This window comes from Mastigoproctus giganteus, chromosome 13 (assembly GCF_048544385.1).
Source record: "Mastigoproctus giganteus isolate SK-2022 chromosome 13, ASM4854438v1, whole genome shotgun sequence".
Taxonomy (NCBI): Eukaryota; Metazoa; Arthropoda; class Arachnida; order Uropygi; family Thelyphonidae; genus Mastigoproctus; species Mastigoproctus giganteus.
Window position 1 is genome coordinate 119815185 of NC_143587.1, and position 23321 is coordinate 119838505.

The window sequence follows — 23321 nt, forward strand, 5'->3', positions numbered from 1 at the left end:
TTTTAAATTGTGATGTAAAGAAAAAAAAAAAAATCTTCGCAAAATTGAAATGTTCGTGATTAAAAGAAGTTATTTAAATGATTTATGAGAAAATACTTTTTGTTATTCATTCCTTCTTTCTCACAAACACATTTGGAAATGCAGAAACTGGGTTTCACACCCTACGTCCACACATTTTAAATTAAACCAGCTATCCATTTAGACGAAAGAAGAAGAAAAGAAGGTCATAAGAGAAAATAATGAAAGGAAGGATGTAAAAGCAACAGCTATTGAACGAAATGTAAAACTAAGCGATGGTTGGAATTTAAAACTGCACTTGCAAGACACCACTACACACACACCTGTCGTCTTCCGGTCTCCAATGGAGATCACGTGCAGCATACGCCAAGGCTGGTCAACTCATGAAAGATGGAAATGTGAATCCATTGACAATATCGCAGCCCCTTTCCTTCTAAAAATAAAATGAAGCGCTAAAGAAAACATTAATCGATACTGTCGATTCCCATAATACATTTTATCTGTCGGACAGAGTAGTGGCAAGCACTCCCATCGCTACAGAAAGGAATATATCTTTCAGCAGCGCTCACCATCCCCCCCCCCCATCCCATCCTCTGACACGCAGAAAGAAACTGAAAATTGATTGTTGAATTATAAAAAGTTTTTGAAGATAATAAAGAGGATGCAGAGAATAATATAAAAATATATAATATTTTTAAAATTCGATTTAATATAAAAAAACAATTGCTCTTCGATGTCTTTATGGAAAATCGAAGAACAAACCTATTACCATATAGAGAACGAGAACCTATATATATCTTCTGTAAAGACTCGCCATGTCAGGGTTTAAATTTTACAAGCACGCACGACCAAAGAGTTCAGTATATCCAGACAGTATTATGCTTTATGGGAACAGCGCATTTATAATTTTCTTGAAAGAGCAGTGTCTCTCTCTCGCCATTGATTACGAAACCGAATGCAAAATGTCACTTGCAGTGAGCTTGGAACTTCGAAATTGACGGTTAGAAACGATAGAAAGGCGTCGTATAGAGTAATGAATCAGTTCCTCTCATCCGATGGACGAATCTGAGTTTGGCATCAACACTGCGCATAGGCGTGTTGTCCAAGCAATGAATATGGAATTAATATCACGATGAGCAGTTGGGTTTTATGGTATGGTCAAGTCTCTTCGTTGTAATCGATGCAATGATTAGGGTCAAACCTTGCGCCTCTTGAACACCCTAAAATCACCTATATCAGAAACGAATGCGTGGTACTTCTTCGCCACAAATTTGGAAAACCTAAAAGTTTCGGATAATGAATATTGGTTTTATTTTTGGTTTTAAAGTGAATACCGTGGAGAGGTTAGAATACATTACAGTTAATTATAGCAACATTTATGCTGTGTCGACCGATTCTATATATCTTTATCTAAATTTGAGAGAAGTCTTCGAATTACACTGTACCACAAATTTTGGGTCATATCTTGTTAGGGAAGTAGGTTTACTTTATAGATTTTGGGGTGCTAAACACGGAAATAGAGCTTTAAAATGGCAGATTGGCTCTGGTGTTCGAAAAAAAAGTCGTTTTTTATATTTATAAAAAGGCATTTCTTTTTATTTATATGGCAGTAAGACGTAGCTACGAACATACCTGTACCAAACACGGGACCTTTTCGCCTTTCGCTTGTATTCAGCTTCTGGAGCATCCCTTTTCACCATCCAACAATAATCAGTTAACACGGCAGTACTCCATTTGCTTTTGTATATTTGTTCCATCGCTGCGATGTCTTGATGGAAGCGCTCACCCTGTTCTTTGCTGACGGCACCACCGTTTGGTGGTGCCAGGTATAAGCGCAAGAAATGCATCTTCAGTGACGTGTTTCACCTCAGTTTTTCGTAAGAAGCATGAGTTTCCAGCTTTTCTAGAAAACCAGTCAAAACATTTAGAAAGGCTTTCCACGGATTTCTCTCTACAACTAAGGCCACGTTCAAACTGTTCGTCTTTGTAAAGTTGCCTTATTTGTGGACCAATGAAAATGTCTGCCTTAATCTTCTCTGTACTGTCTTTGGAATTTCTCTTGTAAGTAGGTGAATGCAGGACCGTTCACTTCCAAAGCCTTCACGAAAATTTTCATGAGCCCCAGTTTGCTGTGGAGCGGGGGATGAGAAAAACTTTATTTGGATCTAACAGTGGTTCAAATGCTATGTTCTTCATTCCAGGTGTTAATGATTTTCGTTGAGTCCAACCTTCTTCTCGTAGTGCATATCCTTGTTACAACTATCCCACTCGCAGAGAAAGCAACAGTACTTATTGTAACCCTTTTGTAGTTCTAATAAAATGGCGATTACCTTTAAATCACCACATATCTGCCACTCATACTTCTGATAGTGTACACTCATGAGGGTGTTCTCCATGTTTGCGTGTGTTTCTTTTTTGTGGACGGCATACACAAGAGGTATTGAAGGCAGCATATTTCCATTGTGTAATAACACAGCCTTAATGCTAACCTTAGAAGCGTCTATAAATAGTCGCCATTCTTCGGGAACGTGCCCGAAGTATGGCAACTTTATGTTAGTCTTTATTTGGAGTACGAAATGTTGTCACTTTCACAGAATGATCTAGAAGATTTCGCTGTTGTAGCCTCGAAGCCAAAAGCTCTGCCTTATTCTTCGGCAGTTCGAGATCCCTGATGATGTCATGAAGCTTACTTCGTGTGATCTTGCGTGTTTCAAAAGGATAAAGTTTTGGACAAAATGGTGGATCCCTTGACGTAGACGGCTGTTGTACTTCTTAGTGCACATCAAGTTAATGTTTAGTGTCTTCAACTTCGTCTGAAAGTGTACAGAAAAACGGTAGGATGGTTCAGGAATAGGTAGTACTTCACCGTGAGGCACAGGAGGAATTGCAGATGGTATATTTGGGTACGTAACTGTCCACCTTTTCTTCATTGTCATCCCTTTTCTAGTAGGAGGCACCATACAGAAATAACAGTCTGTGACGCGATTTGTTGGCTTCTTCCATATCATGGGCACTGCGAAAAGCATAAAACGTTCCTTTCGATTGATAGGAACGTTCCACGCTTTTAGTTGTGATAAACATATAGTGCAGCATATGTGTTGACACGGTTCTTGTCCTAGTCGCCTATTTTACACCCAAAGAATAAAAAAGTAGGACTTTATGGCTATTTCTTTTTTAAGGGACGCTTTCTTGAAGCTAACGTGACTTCTCCACATACGTAACAGAAGTCATCCAGACTATTCACACAATTACGGGACATATTAATCTTATTCGACACAAATACTGTGAAAAAAGTAGCAATCTCACAGAAAAATTTAATGCGATTTTCGTGTTCAGCAGCATAAAATCAGCCAAGGTTGGATACTTTCGTTTTCCAGTGTCATTTAGAAACATATTTTCAGAAGTGGTTCTGGGCTGTCAGAGGAGGAAATGATACTTTAAAATCTTTAGCTCATCTTCGACAGTTGCCACTCTATGTCGGCAGACACGAACAATAAATCATTTAGACAGTATGAATAGCAGGACCTAAATGAGAAATCTTTTGGGCTATCATATAACACAATGAAAGAAACTGACTACTCGTCTTCAAAGACAATAGACAAATGATGATTATTAAGCTATTTAAGCAGCTTGAAGAGAAAAGAATACCATAGGTAGAAAATTTTAAATAGATGAACACAATTAAACACAAAGACGGAAGAACAGCGAGTTTTTTGTTAAGGTTTTAGGCGTATCAGCCATTTTGTGCGGTATAAATTGTGTCTGTAAATTACGCGTGACCATTTGCTATTTTCTGGATGAAAAATCCGAGTTTCAGGGAGGAAAAACCGTGCTACCTCGACTGAAACAGACTAACTCAACCATTTTGTGAAAAACGCCCATAAATATTCCTCCCATGATTTCGAAATCAATTCTTTTCCACCCGGTTTAGGACGAACGGTAATTATACCAACTGCGCTACCCAAGAAGACATGGAATCATTTTTACCTTCCTTTATTTGTAAATGAGTACACTATCTTAAAAGTGGAATGATAATAACTATTATGAAAGCAGTAGTTGACCAAAAAGAGAAGAACGAGAGGGGCTATAGAGTATCTATTAAAAAAGGAAGTATAAAGATAAAAGTGGATCAGAGCAGCAGTAGAATCTTTCCTTTTAGTGATATATGAGAAAAGTTATGTATGATTCATCTGCAACAATTACGTAATTCACTAATGAATAAAATAACTTCTATTAGTAACTCTCGGTGGTATATTAATTTTCCTGTCGGTTTATACGAGGGCTATTCAATAAAGAATAGTCACAATTTTTCATAAAACAACCGTACTGCTTGCTATTTCTAACTGAGCTACGAAATTTCAGACCAAGTTGTATCAACTGCAGAGTTGATAATACAACTTGGTCTGATATGCCTAGCAACTGCGGAGTTGACTCGTGCGCACAGTATGACTGTGCGCACGAGTCATGACCTTATGACAGTATGACCTTACGTAACAATGAATGTGACAAGCGAGGAATAGCACGATGTTGTCAAATTTTATGGTGATAGCAGTGGTTGACCTCCAACCACTGCTATCACCACAGAAACCATTAACACTGCTTCTGTAATCGTTAGAGAAGATCGTCGTATAACAGTCAGCCAACTAGCAGAGATACTGAGAATATTGGTAGGAAGCACGCACGGTGTTCTCCATGATCATCTGAATATGACACTTGTTTACGCACGATGGGTTCTAAGGCTACTTTACACCTCAGCAACAGCAAGTTCACGTGGAGATTTGTCAGGAGCTACAACGGATGGTTACTGAAGATGGTGAGGATCTGCACAAGGTGATAATAACGGAGGATGAGACATGATTTCATCATTGATCCAGGAAGTAAGCAATATGATTTATTATTAATTTCCAAAGTTAAAAGAAGGGTACCAAGGCCCCCACTTTTTCTACCTGAGTGCTATACACGGTACCACTCACAGAAGATTCTCAAGATATTGAGGGTAATTTCTTTTGTTTCCCCTTTGTCAGGATTCTCTTGCTAAATTGTGTGAGAGCAACTCTTAACTAGGCAAGCAAGGCGTGTGTTACTTAGAATAACAGGACTCAAAGTAAAAATAAAACATGAAATTTATTACATATATATATATAAACATAATATACAATTGAATTAGAAAGCATATGGTCCTAACATACAAAGTCGACTCAGAGATACCTTGCATATATTATTCTTATTACAGTTTTCCCTTCTCTAGTTATTCTGATTTGACAATTAAATAAAAACACCCGATTCATTCTTCTTGCCTTATTCCCTAACTAACTCCTAACAGTTGTACATTCACTATACTTATTTCATTTACTACTATATACAATAGTGTTTCATATAGTAATAATCAAATATACTACATTCATTATTCAGCTCTGTGTTCTCACAACTCTGTTACAATATACTTGAAGACCAATTTTCAGTATTCTAAAGTCCCTACTTGTTATTAGTCGTTCAGATAAACAAACAAATCTTCATCAATTAAAACAATATATTCAGAGTTTCTCATATAACTTAATTACCTATCATTTTAAAACATATTCAGAATACTTCTTTGTACACTTTACTATCCTTCTAACACATAGCTATTTGTATCAATTTCATCTATTACTCGTTCCTTCGTTTCCCTTGCATTATACACTAACCCCTTTTAACATAATAAACTCTGTTAGTATATCTATCTCAGTGATAATTTATCTTTCACTTTACTTTCTAGGGCTACTCCCTTTTCATTAATTGCCCTACTATTTCACTAACAGTCCATGTTAACTTAATGTACTTAATATATCGCTAACCTACTTCTAATCTTTTTCTCTTCTCCAGGGAGGCTTCACGCTTCCATCTTAGGTTCTCCAGGCTGTCTTCTAAGGCTTCATTTGCTTTCTTCTGAATCTGCTTCAGATGATTTTCCAGAACTCTTGGTTGCATGGGTCTGGCGTCCTTTCTCCTTCCTTGAATACACAACTCCTCCTTTACTACGGATCATTCAGATGCACCTTTCTCCAAGAGGTCGTTACCTTTCCTGGTTCACTTAACTGTCTTTCATAACCTTTTTCTTATCATCCTTAGCTTTCCCGTTACCTTTCTACTCTTAACTATTTTCCCCTTTATTGTCTAGGGCCCTTTTTGCATTCTCTACATTTCTGCACTGCCCGAATTACTTCTCTCACTGTCTCTGCCATCACCCCTTTAGCCACACTCCCTCTTACACTTGCCACTTCTATCCTTTCTCACACTGTCTCTTTCACCCTGAGTACCTCAACTTTTTCTCCGTCGTTTGAAGCTCCTTCCCCAGGACTTTTACCAATCCCCGGAATTCAACTAATCGTCCGACCTTTCTCTTCGTTAAAGAATTTACCATAACTATTTTGCCCCGTATGAAAACCAAGCCTTGTTCCGTAATTTCCTTGTTTAGTTCTCAGAGTAGCAGAATCCTTTCATGTCTGCCGTCGTGTCCCAGGATAGCCAATTTCGTCTATTCACATTTGCGAAAATGTTGACAACTTACCAAAAAGCCGCCACAGTGACCTGGTCTTTATCGATCCAAACGCTAGCCCATCGGTACTTATGTCCCGATGCCGCATGGATCAAACGTGTCTTAATCACCTGCATTTCACCGACCCATTGTTCTGTTTCCAGTAACCCTTTCCCGCTCGTTCACTAATGACCACTCCTTCTCTAGTTTCGGGAGGCTGTTTTTTTTTTACTCACTGTTCACCTCTTTTCCCACGGATCTACATTTACATATTAATCCCCATAACCTCTAAATCTCCATATTTTTAAGATTAACATCTTACAGACGAAAATCATATCTCGTGTACTCTCCACTGCTCAATTTACGGAACCATCATAAAGAACGTCGTCTCTTTTCATTTCGATCTTGGACTCTTTTTTTCGATTCCAAGCTCTTATTTCATTAGCACATTGAGAAACTATACATAAGATCTGCTCGTCTGCGTTGGAGAGCGAAGAATTAGCTCGTCCATGTAAGACGTTCTTCTCTGGCCTATAAGTGCTTCGTTACCATTTTCCCAACGGATCAGAAATAAGTGCTTCTCTCTCAATACTACAGTTAAAAGACACCTCACCACTGAACACATATTCTCAAAGTGGACAGTAGCGAAATTTCACCTTTCCCAGCAAGAATCCAACCGAATAATATCGAGTTCTCGATATTATTCGGTTTCCTGATCCATAAAGGAGAGAAAAGTACCAACCGATCTCAGAGAATGTGTTCTTGGAGGATTCCCCACTGTTGTCTCAAATCATATACTTTGGATACCAAACAGTATGCAACTGGCGAACCCTCCCCTGGACATTACGAAGAGTCAAATATTGCTTGTCATCCAGAAGTTCGACTATGATCACCTCTCACTTCCACATGTAAAGCTAACAAGAGTGAGGGTCTACAGCTGTTTGCTTCTGACCTGGGTGATGGTGACAAAGTTTCTTCTGCTAATCCGTTGTTATGCAGTAGCGCCAGAATGCTCTACTATCCCATATAAAGCCGACCGGGCTAGCCGAGTGGGTAAAGTACCTGCCCGGCAACCCAAAGGTCGCGGGTTCGATTCTCGCCTCGGGCTTGTATCAAAAGTACTGCAAAAACCTTGGGAGGTGCAATATGGCCACAGAAGCCGATGCGCCAACAACTACCAAATCAAAAAAAAAAAAAAAAAAAAAAAAAAAATCCCATATATGATGTGGTTGTGCTCTTATCTTACCTTACTTTCCTTGACTGAACTTTAATAAAATTGTTTTCTAGCTTGGGAGCTTCGGTTAATGGTTGTTTAGTTATGTATATTTAGATGTCTTTAAATATATTAGTATCAGTATTAGTCGTACAGCGCAAGGAAGCCACAGGCTTTTGCTGCACTGGCCAAAATAAAATAAAATATATATTTTTTAATGAAAAGCCCAAACAAGAAAGGTATTGGAACCTATACAGTAGTACTTAGTACCGTGAGTGGGTTGAAAAGATAAGATACCTGTTAGCATTAGACTTGAATTCGGTAGATTGCAATTTTTAGGAAATACATGTGAAGGGAGGTTGTTCCAGAAAACGGAAGCTGAAGAAATAAATGAGGGAGAAGTTAGTTCTGCGAGTTTGAAGTTGGACATTGAATGGATGTGGACTCGTCGTGGCACGTATTCGGACTGGTTTGGAAAAGAGAGCGGGAAATATAGAAGACAATTCAGAAGAACAGTACTCATGGAAGTATTCATAGATAAGGCATACAGCAGAAACAATCTATGAGACAGAGAGGTAAGAAATGGGTCATTACTTAGCTTGAATCCTTTTGAATGGAGCCTAAAAGCTTGAGAGAGGTTTTAGAGGAGCCACCACAGATGTAGGAACAATATATATTGTTCCCGCGGAATATATTCCGTGGTAGAGCGGATTTGAGATACGTACAGAGTGAACAGTTGTTTAGAAGAAAAATATCGCTTAGACAGAAACAGAAAAAGAATATTGCTCCAAATAAACCAGTTTTTAAATGAAGAGCAATATTTGTGATGTGCTTATGCCAAGAGAGATTATAAATCAGGATAATCCCTAACAGGGATATGCGATGTTGTCTAGAAATCTGAGTGTTATCAAAGATAAAATATAAGCAGAAAAATCCTTTTTTCCAAATATAACAGGAACAAATATTTAGTTGAAGAATTGCCTGGAGATTAGCATTTAAGGAATTGGTGGTAGTGTATCATTGAAAAGTTGAAGCTGTTTGTGAAGGGTAAGGTTTCTCAAACTGGAAGGTGGAATGCGATGTGCCATGATCAGCAAAACTATGGATAGGATTTCCAGTCAGTGGAAGGTCATTAATATATAAGAGGAAGAGCGTGGGAGAAAGAACTGAACAATACAGAAAATCAGCAGTAGTGGAGAGAGGAGTTAGAAGAGAGCGTCATTACTATCACTCGCAGAGAGCGGTCAGAACGAAACCTGGATACTTACAAAAAACAGTCGGCAATTGGTAATATAGAAGATTATTAAGAAGACTTATGCCACACATGATCAAAGCCTTAAAAATGTCAAGATAAGACCAACCGCTTTATTTTCAAAAACTTTCCACTTAATTTTTACATAGATGGGTAACGTAAGCCAAAATATCACCAGCGGATCAACACTGAAAGAATCCACATCAGCGTTCATTTAACAGATAGTGGTCACCATTTTTGGAACCTAGCTAGATATGAGCAAATTTGAAGTGGAAGGAAAAACACCAGCAGAATAACTAAAAGTAAAAATTCGACACAGAAAACGAGAAAACTCAGGACACAGATGAGAACAAGAGGAGAAATACTCTCAGGACCTGGAGATTTCTTGGCGTCAAGATAGTTCAAAGTTCTTCTGACATATTTTTGACAGATCGCATGAGGAACTGAGTAGAATGTACTGGAAATGGGAGGAGGTGGTTTACCAAGATCGTCGATATAAGAGTTAGAAGAAAAATAGGATGCTAGTAAGTCGGCTTTATCTTTAGCTGAGAAGGCAATAGGACTATTAGGTTTTAACAGAGGTGGGAGTACAGATGGGCAACAGTTGCGACCAATAGTTTTGGCAAAAGACCAGAATGCTCGACTACCATTTGGACAAGAAGCAAGCTTTATACTCTCAGCTTGTTAGAAATATAATAATTTGGACGGATTAACAACTGCTTTAAAATTGTTGCGAGCTTTGGTGTAGGCAGAAAATGAACCTGGAGATTTGGGTGCGAGCCAAATGCGTAATGCAACATTCTTATCTTGGAAACCTTGCACATTTATTGTAAAATCAAGGTTTAGATAGACATTTTAAGGTGGAGTGTGGAATAAAGGGTTTCATCCCTACAAGAATAACTTTGCTGACACGATCTGATCAGACATAAGATTTAAAACATTAAATTAAACAAGTAAAAGAAAAATAGAAATTTCTCAGATCATCCCATTTTGCATTCTTGTAATGCCAAACAACACGAGGTTGAGAATAGCCACGAGAGAAAGACTATTTGGAAAAGAAACCATCACCAAGTTGTGATATGAAGTGCCTAAATGACAACAGTCCTGGACAATGTACTTGGAATTGTTATTCGTTAGAAAAGGTCAAGAGTGTTGGCTGTGTGGTTAGGATCTGGTAGGCAAATGAATGATCTGTGCTAGTCATTAGTAACTGCAAAAGTCTCAGCACCCCGACTAGCTGGATCCATGACACTAGAAAATGGAAGTCAACTGAAGTTGTAAACATTAAAAATCACCAAGGAAAATTACTTCGCAGTTCAGAAAGTTGGACTGGAGAATATCAAGTTTCAATGAGGAAGTCAAAGAGTTCCAAGTGATTAGTGAAGTTGGCATGACGATAGTTGCAGCTGAATTTGAAGGAATGGGGTAGCGAAACTAAGTCAATAAAGAAGAGATTTCAAATTATTAAGTGTCCGACAGGGAATATCAGGGCAGGCCAATGCACAAGTACCACATCTGAAGCGAAAAGATTCATACAGTGAATAATTAGGCCAATTCAGATAAGCAATGGTTGAATCAACCGATAATTAATAAATCTTTATTGTACGTAAAGGTACGATGAAATGTACCCAGCACGGCATATTGCCAGGGGTTAGGTCTGGGATTCGGTCAGAAAAAGTGAGTGGAGTTTGGCAGACTGTAAGTGTTTCCACTTAGTGCACATCACTGAGATTGAAACTAAGACTGTTTGAAAGAGGAAGTGTTTGGAAGGTTTAGATATTTTCACAGGTTAAGTTTGTTCTATTAGTTTGACTATTCATTATGTATTCAGTAGTAAAGTAAAGGTAGAGAAGGGGCGTGCTGTATGAAGTAATGAAATTTTTGGATATGGCGTACACACAGCAAGAATATACCCATCCCTTTCATCGGTGTCTTCAAAAATGTACTTCACATACACACTACTCACACTCCCTCCGGTCATCAGCAGAATACAGGTAGGGAGATCATACACTAGCTGATCCGGATGCTTCCTACAGAGTTATCTATAGGTTCGGTCCGAGGGAGTACCTAGTGGCCGCCCTGCAAACTCCGTTTTAGAGCAGTACCTTCGAAATGTAAGGAAGATTGGATCTCGCCATGATGCCCATTATTACCCGAAAATGCATAAGTCGTACTGCATGATGGAATAGGTGTGGGTTGCCGAAGGTTTTTTTTTGGAGACTAAGCATGGGTTTCACCCACTTCAAACCTCCAATAAGCGAAGTAGTGGTATTGTACTGGTTGACGAAAGTTATCTACTACCCAGTATTGTCTGGTAATCAGACGGGCAGCATTCTGTTTTAGTGTAGACATCACATATCGACCATTACTTACGTCGAGTGGTCACCTCTAGTATACTGGTGCAGCATTTCAGGACTTTCACACGAGAGATATATCCAGTGTTACTAACAATCCCGCTATCGTGCAGGTGCAAGCAGAGGACTTGTTTGTCTGCAGATAGACAGGACTTCACCGAAATTGGGTCCACTTGCTCACAAGTTCACCTGAATATCAGTTCCATCACTGTTTTAGACTCACAGGTAGCAGCCCTCGTGGGTAGCACAGTTGGTAAACTAACTCAGGTCACACCGGTTGGAAAAGACCTGAGTTCGAGTTCCGTCGATGACGGTAGGAATTTTAATGCTTCTTTTTCACAACATGGCAGAGTTCGTCAGTCCCAGGCGCGAGTACCAGGTTTTTTCCTCCTGCAAACAGAAAATCGACCACTGATCACACGCAATTTACAAACAGTATACACGGAGCAATATGGCCTTAGTCGCTGATGCTCTTAAACCTCACAACGATAACAACAACTCAGGTAGCAAGCCCTATTTTGTTATTTGTCCCTCAAGGGCAAAATAAACTTAAAATAACGAAATAACTAAAAAAATGATAAAAATAAATAGATATATAAAAAATAAACGGTAAATACCCATGTGTTTCACAAGCAACTTATTCTGGTAATTAACAATGACAAAAATAAAATTTCTATAATGCAGTCTAAATCTCTTTCCCCATAATTCGAATTTACAGATCTATATTTCTGGAATCCTCTATAACATTGAAAATGTTGCCTTCATTCATTTCACTCTCCCTTCTCAGAGTTGATTTGATTTTGATGACGTAAGAGCGACTAAGGCCATGATGCGCCCCCTTCTCAGGGCCTTTTGGACTTAGACCCTGCACCTTAGAGGTTTGATCACCTCTAAGGTGCCTGTTTACTAAGCTCTGTAGTCTACACACGTCTTCATACGGATGTCCCTTCGCACCAGGACTCCTTTCCCATCTTTGGACCCTTTCCAGAAACTGTCTTTTTTTTTTTTTTTTTTTAAATGAGGTCTCCGTACTGGGACACCGTCCAAGTTCACCCTTGCAATTGCATTATACAGTATATAATTGATAATCATCTCTCTGTTTTTCTGAGCTGATCAGATTAATATCAGTTGATATTGCTAACCCTTAATTTAAATTTTTGCCTTAGTAATTTCATAATCTGTATCTATTTCTAAACGTTTAATATATTTATGTCTACCATACCATGGTAACGTTTTCACTTTGCCATTAAATTAGTGCTGTGACGAGTACCACGCCTATCATTTGAAATTTTTGATGGTACATCAAAGATAATATAAAGATTATAAAAGTATAATGAATAACAGCGAACACTAGCATAAAAACGACTTTCTTTGCAGGTAAATTTTTTCAGCATTAAGTTACACGAAGCAATGAATTTCAAGATGGATCTATTAATCTGCTTATCTCAGTAACTAGGTAGTATTGGGGTATGCTGATTACGAATATGACCTTAGTTTTTGCACAGCTTCAATGGTTTGCTCCAAAATGTAAGAAAAGTAAATATGCAAAATACTATATGCGATTTACAAACAATGCTTAACTTTTGTACAGAACAGAATATTGATTTTTGTTACGAGTAAACAACAAACTACAAAAATCATCACAATAAAAGTAGAAATTCTTCTCGGGTTAATAAAAAAAAAAAAAAAAAAAATCATTAAAATTGTCCTTTTCAACGTCTTTTTTTTTTTTGTGCTCAGCGTGATTGCACCAAACCAAGAACTAATATTATCTCCCATCATAGTATTATCCCACCTTCAGTCAGAAAATATCGACGTGAGAGCGCAAGCAACTGAGTATTCCGTTTTTTCGTAATTTTGAATCAAATTGTCAATAGTTCTTTCAATTTTCACTTTTAATGTTACCAAAAGGAACATTCGGTCCAAGGCAAAACGACACACAGACATTTCCTCAGAATCTGTCATTTTGTCTTCCAGTACTTGTGAAGTAAACATCTGCTCAACTTGTGGACCAATAAATACGCCAACCTTCACTTTTGCATCAGATAATTTTGGAAACGGGGATTATATGTCTGAAGGCATCTCTCTGAAATCCAAAGCTTTAATCAAATTGTTTGACCAGTCCCGGCTTGAAATGGAATGGTAGAAGCAAGCGTTCGTTTCTTGGAGTAAAGAGATGGTATTATATTGCGTACGCCAGGCTGCAACTAAATTCTCTTCTCATGTGGCTGCAGATCATGCAGATCATTCTCTTTTGATGTAGTGCTGACCTACTGCCTTCATGCCGCAGATGTAGCAAAAGCAAGGGAACAATGTGAAACCACCTTGCAAACCCAGTAGGAACCCCAGCATCTTGAACTCACCACGAACATTCCGTTTATTCTGGTCATACTTCATCTTCTAATATATATATATCTCATATTGTAGTAGTCTTCTTTAATGAGAACAGAGTGCACAATAAGAATCGACGGGCGCATATTTCTGTTGTGAAGGAACACAGATTTGAAACTTCTACTTGAACTGTCCGAAAAAAAAGACACCATTCTTCATGACTGTGACCAATACTAATTTCTTCTTGAAAGACCGGTAAAATCAAAGCAGTAGCACAAAGAATCTGAAATAGTGGTGTGTGTGTGGGGGGGGGGGGGGAGAAGTCTTGTAGCTGGGATCCAATAGATTCCACTCTTAAATGTCAGGAGCTCTGTACTGGATTTGGTTACACCCAAGTACCTCGCCAAGTCATCCAGTTCTTTATGATTACGGGCATTTTATTTAGATAGTGCTTATGAAGCGTAATTACAATTACCCTGCTCACCAAATTCTTCTATTTCTGAAGAGTTTTCTCTGGAAGGGGGGTTTTCATTGTTTGGCACCGGAACAATGGAGGATGATTTGTTGGGATACACTACAACATTTTGATTCGCCTCAAAATTTAACTTAAATTTTTGTATTTGGTGTAAAAATTTGACTAAATTATGCTAAATATGCAATATTTTTCTCTTTTCAGGAAGTTGCAGCGGTCGCCTGGGGACGTGAGACAGGGATGATGCTGTGTCACGCTCTTCATCCGTCGCCAACATGAGAACAGCGTACAGACTCGCTAAGCACACACTCTGCCCGCCTTTCTGGTAATCACGACTACTTCTTCTTCCTCTTCTATTACCTCCCTTCTCTGCCGCCCCCAGTCCAACCAATGCCGGCAAGGAAGGGACTTCTAGCCCCCCAGAACACCTTCCTGGATACCATCGCCACTCGGTTTGATGGCACACGTAAGTTGCTTTATGACTGGTCTACTAATATAATTCTATACATGTTTGTAAAAATGTACTTTGACGTATTTATATACAGAACTTTATATCAATATGAAGTTATATTTTTATGTAATTTCTTTTAGAAGGACATTAATGTCCTTCTAAAGGAAATTGTACTTAAATAATAATAAAAATAAAATTCATACACGGGTCATTGCTTAAGGTCTTGTCCTCATGAGGCCTATTTCTTTCTATGAAAGAGAATATCTATTAGATTCATAAATTTCATAATTTTAATTATTAAAATAACGAACAATTTGGATTATATGATTTTACAGACAGCTGGATGCCACGAACAGTTTTCCAAATTGCACCACAATCTTCTAACAGTGATTTATGCTGATTTTAAACATTATCCGATATTCCTTCGAAGTTGCTATTACCATAAAGTAGATTAACTAGTTTGGTGATGTAAACTGAGTGCAGAACAAAATTATATCGGTATGAGGCGTACAAATTATGAGCGTGGTTCTGTAAAGAGCAGAAACATAAGCGAATTACAAGAATGGAATTAAGATGATTGAATAAATGAATTATTTGATTCAACTTCACGCGACGTTCGAGAAGAATGGAATGGAATCAAATTATCTCGAGTTATTTAAATACAATTAGATTATTTAAATGCAGATAACAAGGAGAGCTAATTAACAGTCTTTAAAGGGAAAAAAACTGGAGATAAAACAAAGTTACGCAGGGGGAATTTAAAAAATATATTTATATAACAGAGCGTAAGAGTGAACTGCAAATAGGAAAAAAAATGAAACGAATCAAGTGGATGAGGAAAGACATTGTTCAAGAAAGGCCGGTTTACAGAAAATGTGTTTTATTGCTGTAGATATCTTCTCAGCTGCGCATTTCTTTGTTGGACTGCTCCTTCTGCGAGAGGAATTGTTGAACTTAATGGGAATACGTTTCTCGGGCTGCGCATTTCGATGTTCAGCCAAGTGCGACCAACAAGTTATGAGTCTCGAACCACTAAAGAAAGTGAAATTTCTTTTCATTTCCCGAGCAAAGAATAAAATGCCTTCTCCGCCCTTCCTCAGCCAACGTTCCACTCCGGAGGTGTACGATTGCAAAATACGACGGGACCACTATTGTTCTCTATTGGTTGCAACAATTCATTGAGAGTTCAAGGTCTTCGAGTACGCTCTCTTCCAATTACGCGCGCACACCTGCTATTTAAATGCATCGTGATTCGTCGCGCTAAAGCAGGCACGAGAGAACACGGTGGAATGTTCATTGTGCCGATCTACGGGGGTGACTCATTACTGCGCATGTTAATGCGTGCAGATTTAAGAAAGAAAGATTCGATCAATTTTCTCTCTCGTTCTAAAGCTAATTCGTCTAGAAATAAAATTCAATTAGACGTTGTTGGCAGTCGGCGAGGTTGAAGGGATGAGAGAGCATTTGCGGAACTGAATATTCGTACGCCGTAACAGGTTTTAGACAATCTCTTCGTTGCTTCGACGAGTGATTCCACCGAAACGGTTCGGTCTGAAATTGTACTTAATAGAGTTTCTGTTAGAATGGAACTTCTATCCGCTGTTGGAGATCCCTGCGCGTTCTATAATCATAAATGCATCCATCGGCTTACTCTTGAGCATAGTTAACGTAAGCGTATTCGTTAAGGCTTTCGTGTATGGTGATGACTCGCAGTCAGCAGATTATTACACCAATAATACATTTCTGTGATCCAATTATTAGTGGGAACTGTTCCACAGGGATCGTTAAGGTGTCCTGTCACACATTCGCTCTCTCGAAATATATATCTCCCCCCCAACACACAACCTTGGAAATAATTACGTTGATAAGGAAATTAGTTGCATGCAGTTAAAATGCTATAATCTCAATAATTTGTAGGTCAATAGAAGGCAACGCCAACTGAAGCTAAGCAAGACAAAAATTAATAACGTTTTCTAAGACTCACAAATTCAATTTTTAGGAATGCTGAAAATGAAGTGATAAGCAAGTGCTGGTAACAGCAAGTGAAATGCATTAGAAACTTTTACTTTTCAATATTATATGCTGATTTTATATAGTGTGCTACGTTATCCAGCTCGGAAAATATGCACTACGAAGTACATGGCCGGGTAGAAATCTACCACTGATCTTCAGCCTGTTCCCGCTGTAGCTGAAGAAGAGGGGTGGCTCTTAGGGAAGGAAGTGGAACATGCGACTGACATATCCCAGAAGTCAGGGGAGTTGATCATGCCAACCAGCATTTTGATAGTGGTCACAATTCTCCTTATGCGGATTATTTGAGGCAGCCGTGGGATTTGAAGTTGGTCGGCCATGCTGGTGGTCCTCTGTTGGCGGGGGAAGTCGATGTTTGCGGGTTGTCTACTTCAGTATCCAGTATTCGCTGGTGAGGACGGGCTTCTTGAGACAAGGTACCGCGGCGGCCCATATTTCAGAGGCAATCAGAAAGGTAGGATACACGACGGTTTGCAGATAACTAATTGTAGTTCTTGCATCTGTGTTATGTAGATGATGCTGACGGGCAATCCAGCGCATTCGGCTGATCTTGCGTAGAACACATTCGATCTACCCTAGTTGCTTAACTCAACAGACCTGAATCTAATCGAGAATGGCTGGGATATATTGGAAAGAGCAGATCAGCTTCTCAGATCTTTACCGATCACAATACAGCTACTGACAAATATCGTGATGGAAAAATGGTAATCAAATCTGAAGCTACTGAATCAAATCTTAGTGGAATCCACACCAGAAAGTCTACGGACTATAATCCTAGGAAAAAAGTATCCCTATTAGATGCTGATAACGGTTTCTAACTTTTTGGCCAATGATGTATATTTTATGCTAATTGTACACTGTAATTTATTAAATACCAATAACTCTAATACTTGTAATTATGATTATTTGGTTTATATATCGGATAATTACATAATTATTCCATAATAATAATATTATTCGTACAATCATGCCAATAAGTACAACTATTACAATAAGTAAAATATAAATATACGCTCTATCTTTACTGCACAAGACAGCAGGATAGTCTCTAACACACAATGTATTCGTATATAGAACACACGAAATTTAGACATTGATGCATATTTAAAATGAGACATAAATATACATTTTTACAATGTCTGTTTACGTCCCCATTTACGTTCCTTTTACAGTGAAGCAGGTACAAGCAGTAATGGGTGTGTGTGTGTGTGTGTGCGTGGTTATAGGTGAGCCCTGCAAGCATCCAAAACATATCTGATCATTTTGTTGTTCACACAGCAGAAATATACATGTATTTCAGAGTTCCAAGGGTGATTTGTCGCACGGAATCCAAACTTGTGTGTTACGACTGGGATGGAGAGGATGTTGTGTCAGTCTCTACTGGATGGATGCGTCTGATTTGACACATTCTGCCCGTAGGGAAGGTTCCACTGAAAGTCAGATAGTGGTTAGCTTTGCAGGTAGACGATGGAAAGATCTTGGCTGCGTTGAATGAGATATACAGCTGATATATATTTTGTAGCCTGTTGGCAGCAGAGCTAGTGTGGCTTCTGGTGATGTAAATGCAAAGTTCGTGCAAGTGAAGATCTGGTAATATTTTCAATTCCTTTTGCCGTTGTGATGCTAGAAGAGTTATTGCAATGGCTGATTTCAAAAGTTTGTATTGGGGCCTTGCATTTACAATTTTCCCGGGAACATCTGAGTATTTTCAACCCCCTCGAGCGCCGTCAAGAGATCATAAATAGTCAGTGCTGCCCAGTTCGAAAAAGAGGATCAGATGCAGAGTATGTCATCTTATTATAAAGAAGAGGTTCTGAGGGTACAATAGGAAGTGATATTTCATCGAGAGTGTGATGAAGATTCGGCCTCTTCCAGCGCAATGCGTCTGGAGAAACGCATTGTGTTGGAAGGGGAGAATAGCTGGAGTGGCTCTGACGCAAAAGTCCATCCTAAGGATTACGACAGAGATAGCTCTCTTTTTCAATTAGGTAATCCACGGTGATATAATTTAAAAGGAAATGGTCCGGAATGCTGTACGTCAGTATCGACTTGGATGTGTACGCGCACATCTTCAAATCAAATGACTACAGGCTGTTTAGTATACAATGGTGGATTCGGTGTTGTCCTGAAATAGAAAAGGGCCCTTTTCTTAATACTGTCACAGTATAGGCAGTGTGTATGATCTATTTTTCTCAAATACCTTGGTTTTCCGATGCTATTTTTAGCGTCAATATTACATACACTAGAAAACCCAGACTGCTACACAACCAGTTTGCTTATAAGAGATGTAATCTAAACGTTCGGGGACTGACTTTGTATCTTGAAACTACGGCGTCGTAATGAATTGCAACTTACCTCAACATATTCGATGACGCTAGACATAGAAACGCATGAATCACCCATTCATCTGCACTCAGGCTGAATTAGAGAGCATTGAATAGAGGGAGTTTTATTAGTTTCATCGTGTTTTAAAATGAGCGATTTTACTGAGAAATGAATTTGCAACAAAGTTTGTTTCAAATTAGAGAAAAGTAACAGAAAAGTGTACGAAATATTAAAACAACTTTCGGGGAAGATGCTGTGTATCATTTGAAGACTTTTCAATGGTTTACAACGTTTAAAGAGCACAGCTTGTCCATTGAAGATGATGCTCACTCTTGCTGCCCCCAACTTTGAAAACCAATAAATCAATTGCTCTTCATCTGATCGGAAATGATCGATGTTTACCTATCAGCAAAGTTGCTAGCGAAATTGGTATTTCTTATGGGATACATCATTCAATTATAACACAAGATTTGGGTAGGCGAAGCTTTCCAGCCACGTTTGTGTATCGCATTCACACCTTCATATTGTAATATTTATTGAATCTTGAAGGTGTATTTGTGTACTAGGAAGGGAGGAAAGAGTTGAATTTGTTACATCCACTGCCATGGAGACTTATACAGTAGTCGATAGGAGAAGCCTTATGTTAGAAACAGTGCATTTAATGTAGGGCAGCAGGTACAAAAATAATATGCTGAAAAGAAAGAACAGACAAAGAACTTAAGGAACTGGATAGAAAATAAAGATGAAAGTAGAAGAAAAGATAAATAGTGGAAACAATCTCGCTAATTCCAACCTTAAGAATGCCCGTATTCAGCGAGCTGCATTAAGAGAAAATGCACTTCGTTTCTCACAACGATCTCACTCTGTAGGTCGCTAATTGTGACGGAAATCTCTAAGATACTCTTGAACGTGGCCAGCATACTTGTGGACCACTTCCGTTTGATTACAGCTAACCGTATCCCCCTGCACTTCTCCGAATAGTACTGGCATTCTCCAAGTACCGAAAAGCTGTACAGAAACGATCAAGTTGGGTTAATTACTGTTTCTGGGATTAAATGGGTGGTGACCTTTGCGCACAACCACTTTAGGGAAGATTGCTGGCTTAACAAGAGACCAGAACTGCCTTCGTATTCTTAAAAGTACAGGGACACTCAAACGAATATGGTGTTTTCGGACTTCCGTTTTCGCTGAGGAAAATACCAAAAATAAATTCGAATTTACGTTGCATTTCTTCCGTCAAATGATTTTACTAAGTAGAAACCAAACCTGAATCGTCTTTCCACCATGGGGTAAAAAACCAGACAGTGAACAGCAAACCAACCAACCACCCTCATTAGTTGCATTGGACTGTCAGTTTAATAGAAAAGCCAGCCTTTACAAGTATAAATGAGTTTAAATGATGATCATCCTCACAGCGTTTAATTATACTCCCTGTGGTTTAACTGTAAGCGAACTTTGTCGAAAGGCAGCCCACACTCCTCAAAACTGCAAACAAAGTTGTAATTAGAGAGTGAAAAGGACTGGCGTGATAAGTTAAATCCTCTGTGTGTGTGTCTTAATTCAATTGTAAACCAGGGTTACTACAGACGAGCGAAAGCGAAATGCCACTTCCTCCTTAAAAATAAATTCCTGAAAACCGCAAGAGTGAAGTGACATTTGTTTGCAATTATTCTTCGTGATTACCTCCTGCGCATGCGTCGCTCTAAACACGGTAATTTGAATTCCCTTTTTGGCAACGTCCACAACCGCTAATAAATAATCAAAGGAGCTGAACAGCGCTCGCGTTGAAATCTATATATGAAAAATCTAGCTAGATAATACTTCCTGAACATTAATTAGCAAGAGGGTTTTTATTTACAAGTGCATTTAGGGATTTACCCCCCTCCCCAGATTGTAAGGTAGTCCAGACATTAAAATATGAATGTCAAATTGCCCTGTTGCTCCCGACATGATCAAAAGAGGAATTTATATATTACTAACCACGGATGGTTAGTAATATCATCCCTGTAAGGGAAAGTTCCCTAAAACAAAGTAGTTCCATGATTGGTGTGCCTTGGCATGTACGGCTTGAGAGTAGTGATAACAGCTTGAAAAGCAAAACAGCCACACTAATCGAATTGTTTAGGGCTTTAAAGGGTTAAGTAAAATAAATATCGATGGCATCTTGGCTCTTTCTCAAAGAACAAACACAACGGAGAGAGATAAATTGAAAATGGATGAGCCAGAACTGAATTCTTGATGCAGAATGGATGTACAGAAATTTGCATTCAGCCAGTGAGTGATCGAATGTTGGACTAAACGTTCGCCTAGTGTTGTGGAAAGGCAATTTGAATAAATATAAAGGCTCGGCCAAAGTATTAGATGGAACAGGCAAATGAAGTAGGTAATTTTTATTGGCGTTGTGTAACCTTGCGTTATTTTGTTAATACTGATATCTCGAGCAGTCAGCCAATGAGATGAGATGTCTACGACATGCTCTTTGATTTTTATCACACTAGAGTCAATGAACAATTGATTCTAGTATTCAACATTAAAATGACAACACTAGAATCAATTTTTCCTTGATTCTAGTGTTGTCATTTTTGAGAAATCATTAAATGGCATCCTATTGTCAGCATTAACCACTACTTCCAATACGCAAATTTCACAAAATTTTATAATTGAATATTTTATAAAGATTTGTCGGCCTACTTCAATTTCTAAGAGGAAAAGTAGATCAACACCATATATTCGGCATATGTTTTCTTGGTCCCTGATTATTTTTTAATTCTGTTTCCAACGTCCGCAGTCCTCCCCATAAGAAATTTCGCTATAAATTGGGAACAGCAATTCCGAATGCTCTTAGAAAACAACGGATATTAAGAAACACACTGGTATTTTATGTCCCATATCGGAGAACTCTCCAGTAACTTTTTTTTTTAGATAAATAATAACGGAAATTACAGTAACATAAATTTAAATTTCATTGAATTTGTGGATATCCTTGAACGTTGTGTACGAGCTAAAACCAACTTCATCAGTTACCGGTGTGCGAGTGAGCGCTCCGAATATTACATGATGATAAATGAACGAACATAAAGACAGATATAAATAGTGGCCGAAACGTGCATATATAAAGAAGTTGTTCAGTTGAGTCAGACACTTTCATCGAGGATATAAATCGAACCTCTCTCTCTCTCATAAACAGATGCCATTACATAACGCACCTTTCCCCCAGAGAAATATGAAATAAACTGAAGTATACCTGAAGAGTTCAAGTACCGTATTGGAAGCAACAAGATAAAAGAACGCCTTTTACAGCAAATGAGCGCATTTTATCCTCTCCAATATCTAGTTAAAATGAAGAGTAACAAGTCTTGGAACTGTACGACGGATGGTAAGAGGGCATTTCGCTTTACTACCTGCAGCCACACGATCTCAAGTGAGATAGCAGGCTTTGATTAAAGCTAACAACATCGACTGTCTTGTCCTGCCTGTCCTTTAATAATTTATGGCAGCTATAACCCTCAACTAAGCCTGCTCATCCGTGCTAAGCCGGCTATAAAATCGTTAATGTGTCCGAGGAGCTTTGCCCAAAGACCATAATTATAAACTTGGGGCTGTGCAAATAAAATAAAAAAAAAAAATGGATAGATTCTTCTGTCTTAAGTTTTTATTTTCTAAATTTCCAGTAGTCTTAGTGCCATGTTTAACATTTGTATTCTTGTCAGAACGTAATGTTTGTGAAAAAAAGATGAATATTTTTAGTTTGATCTAATTCACTCAGAGAATCCTATCGTAATTTTTTTTTCCAATTCATTTGCTGCTTTATAAGCAAACTATCCCCATTCGCCTCTCTTTTTAATTGCAAAACATTTACTTTTTATCTGGAGAAACTCATCACTCTGGCACGATATAATATATGTAATTTAATCGTAAAGGAAATATATCTCTAAAAGGTATTCAATGGTTTTCTTTTAATTCTTCAAGAGGAAAGGTTATCTGAATTACTCCGGTATCTATCAGTTACATCGCAACAGCGTTATTTACGAAACTGTTAAAGAAAAAGAATTGGTGCTTAAACCACAAAATCTAGTAAGTATAAAAGTACACGGTTTGCTTATTTTATGAATATATAAAAAGTTAAAATCGTAAATTTACCAACAGCATCGAAATTTTCATCAAAGATGATAAGTGTATGTTTATTACTCAAGTACATGTCGTCTTGACATGTACTTGTAGTAATAAATATCAATTAATTTCTGAATTTTCTTCTTTTTATTACTAAACTTTGAGTTATTGGTATACGAATTAGCTGTGTCTTATACTACTTGTGACTCTCTGAAATCAATACTTTGTATGCTCGGTTAGAATTTCGTCT

The 23321-nt window shown here is 38.2% G+C and overlaps 1 protein-coding gene across 1 annotated transcript in view; it reads left to right on the top strand.

Annotated features, from left to right (window-relative positions):
* LOC150076403 (voltage-gated delayed rectifier potassium channel KCNH8-like) overlaps nt 1-23321 on the top strand; it is a 271262-nt gene that overhangs the window by 133398 nt on the left and 114543 nt on the right. The window contains 1 exon segment of the mRNA XM_090387870.1: nt 14359-14620. Coding sequence (XP_090243996.1) covers nt 14545-14620 — 76 coding nt within the window. The 5' untranslated portion in view covers nt 14359-14544.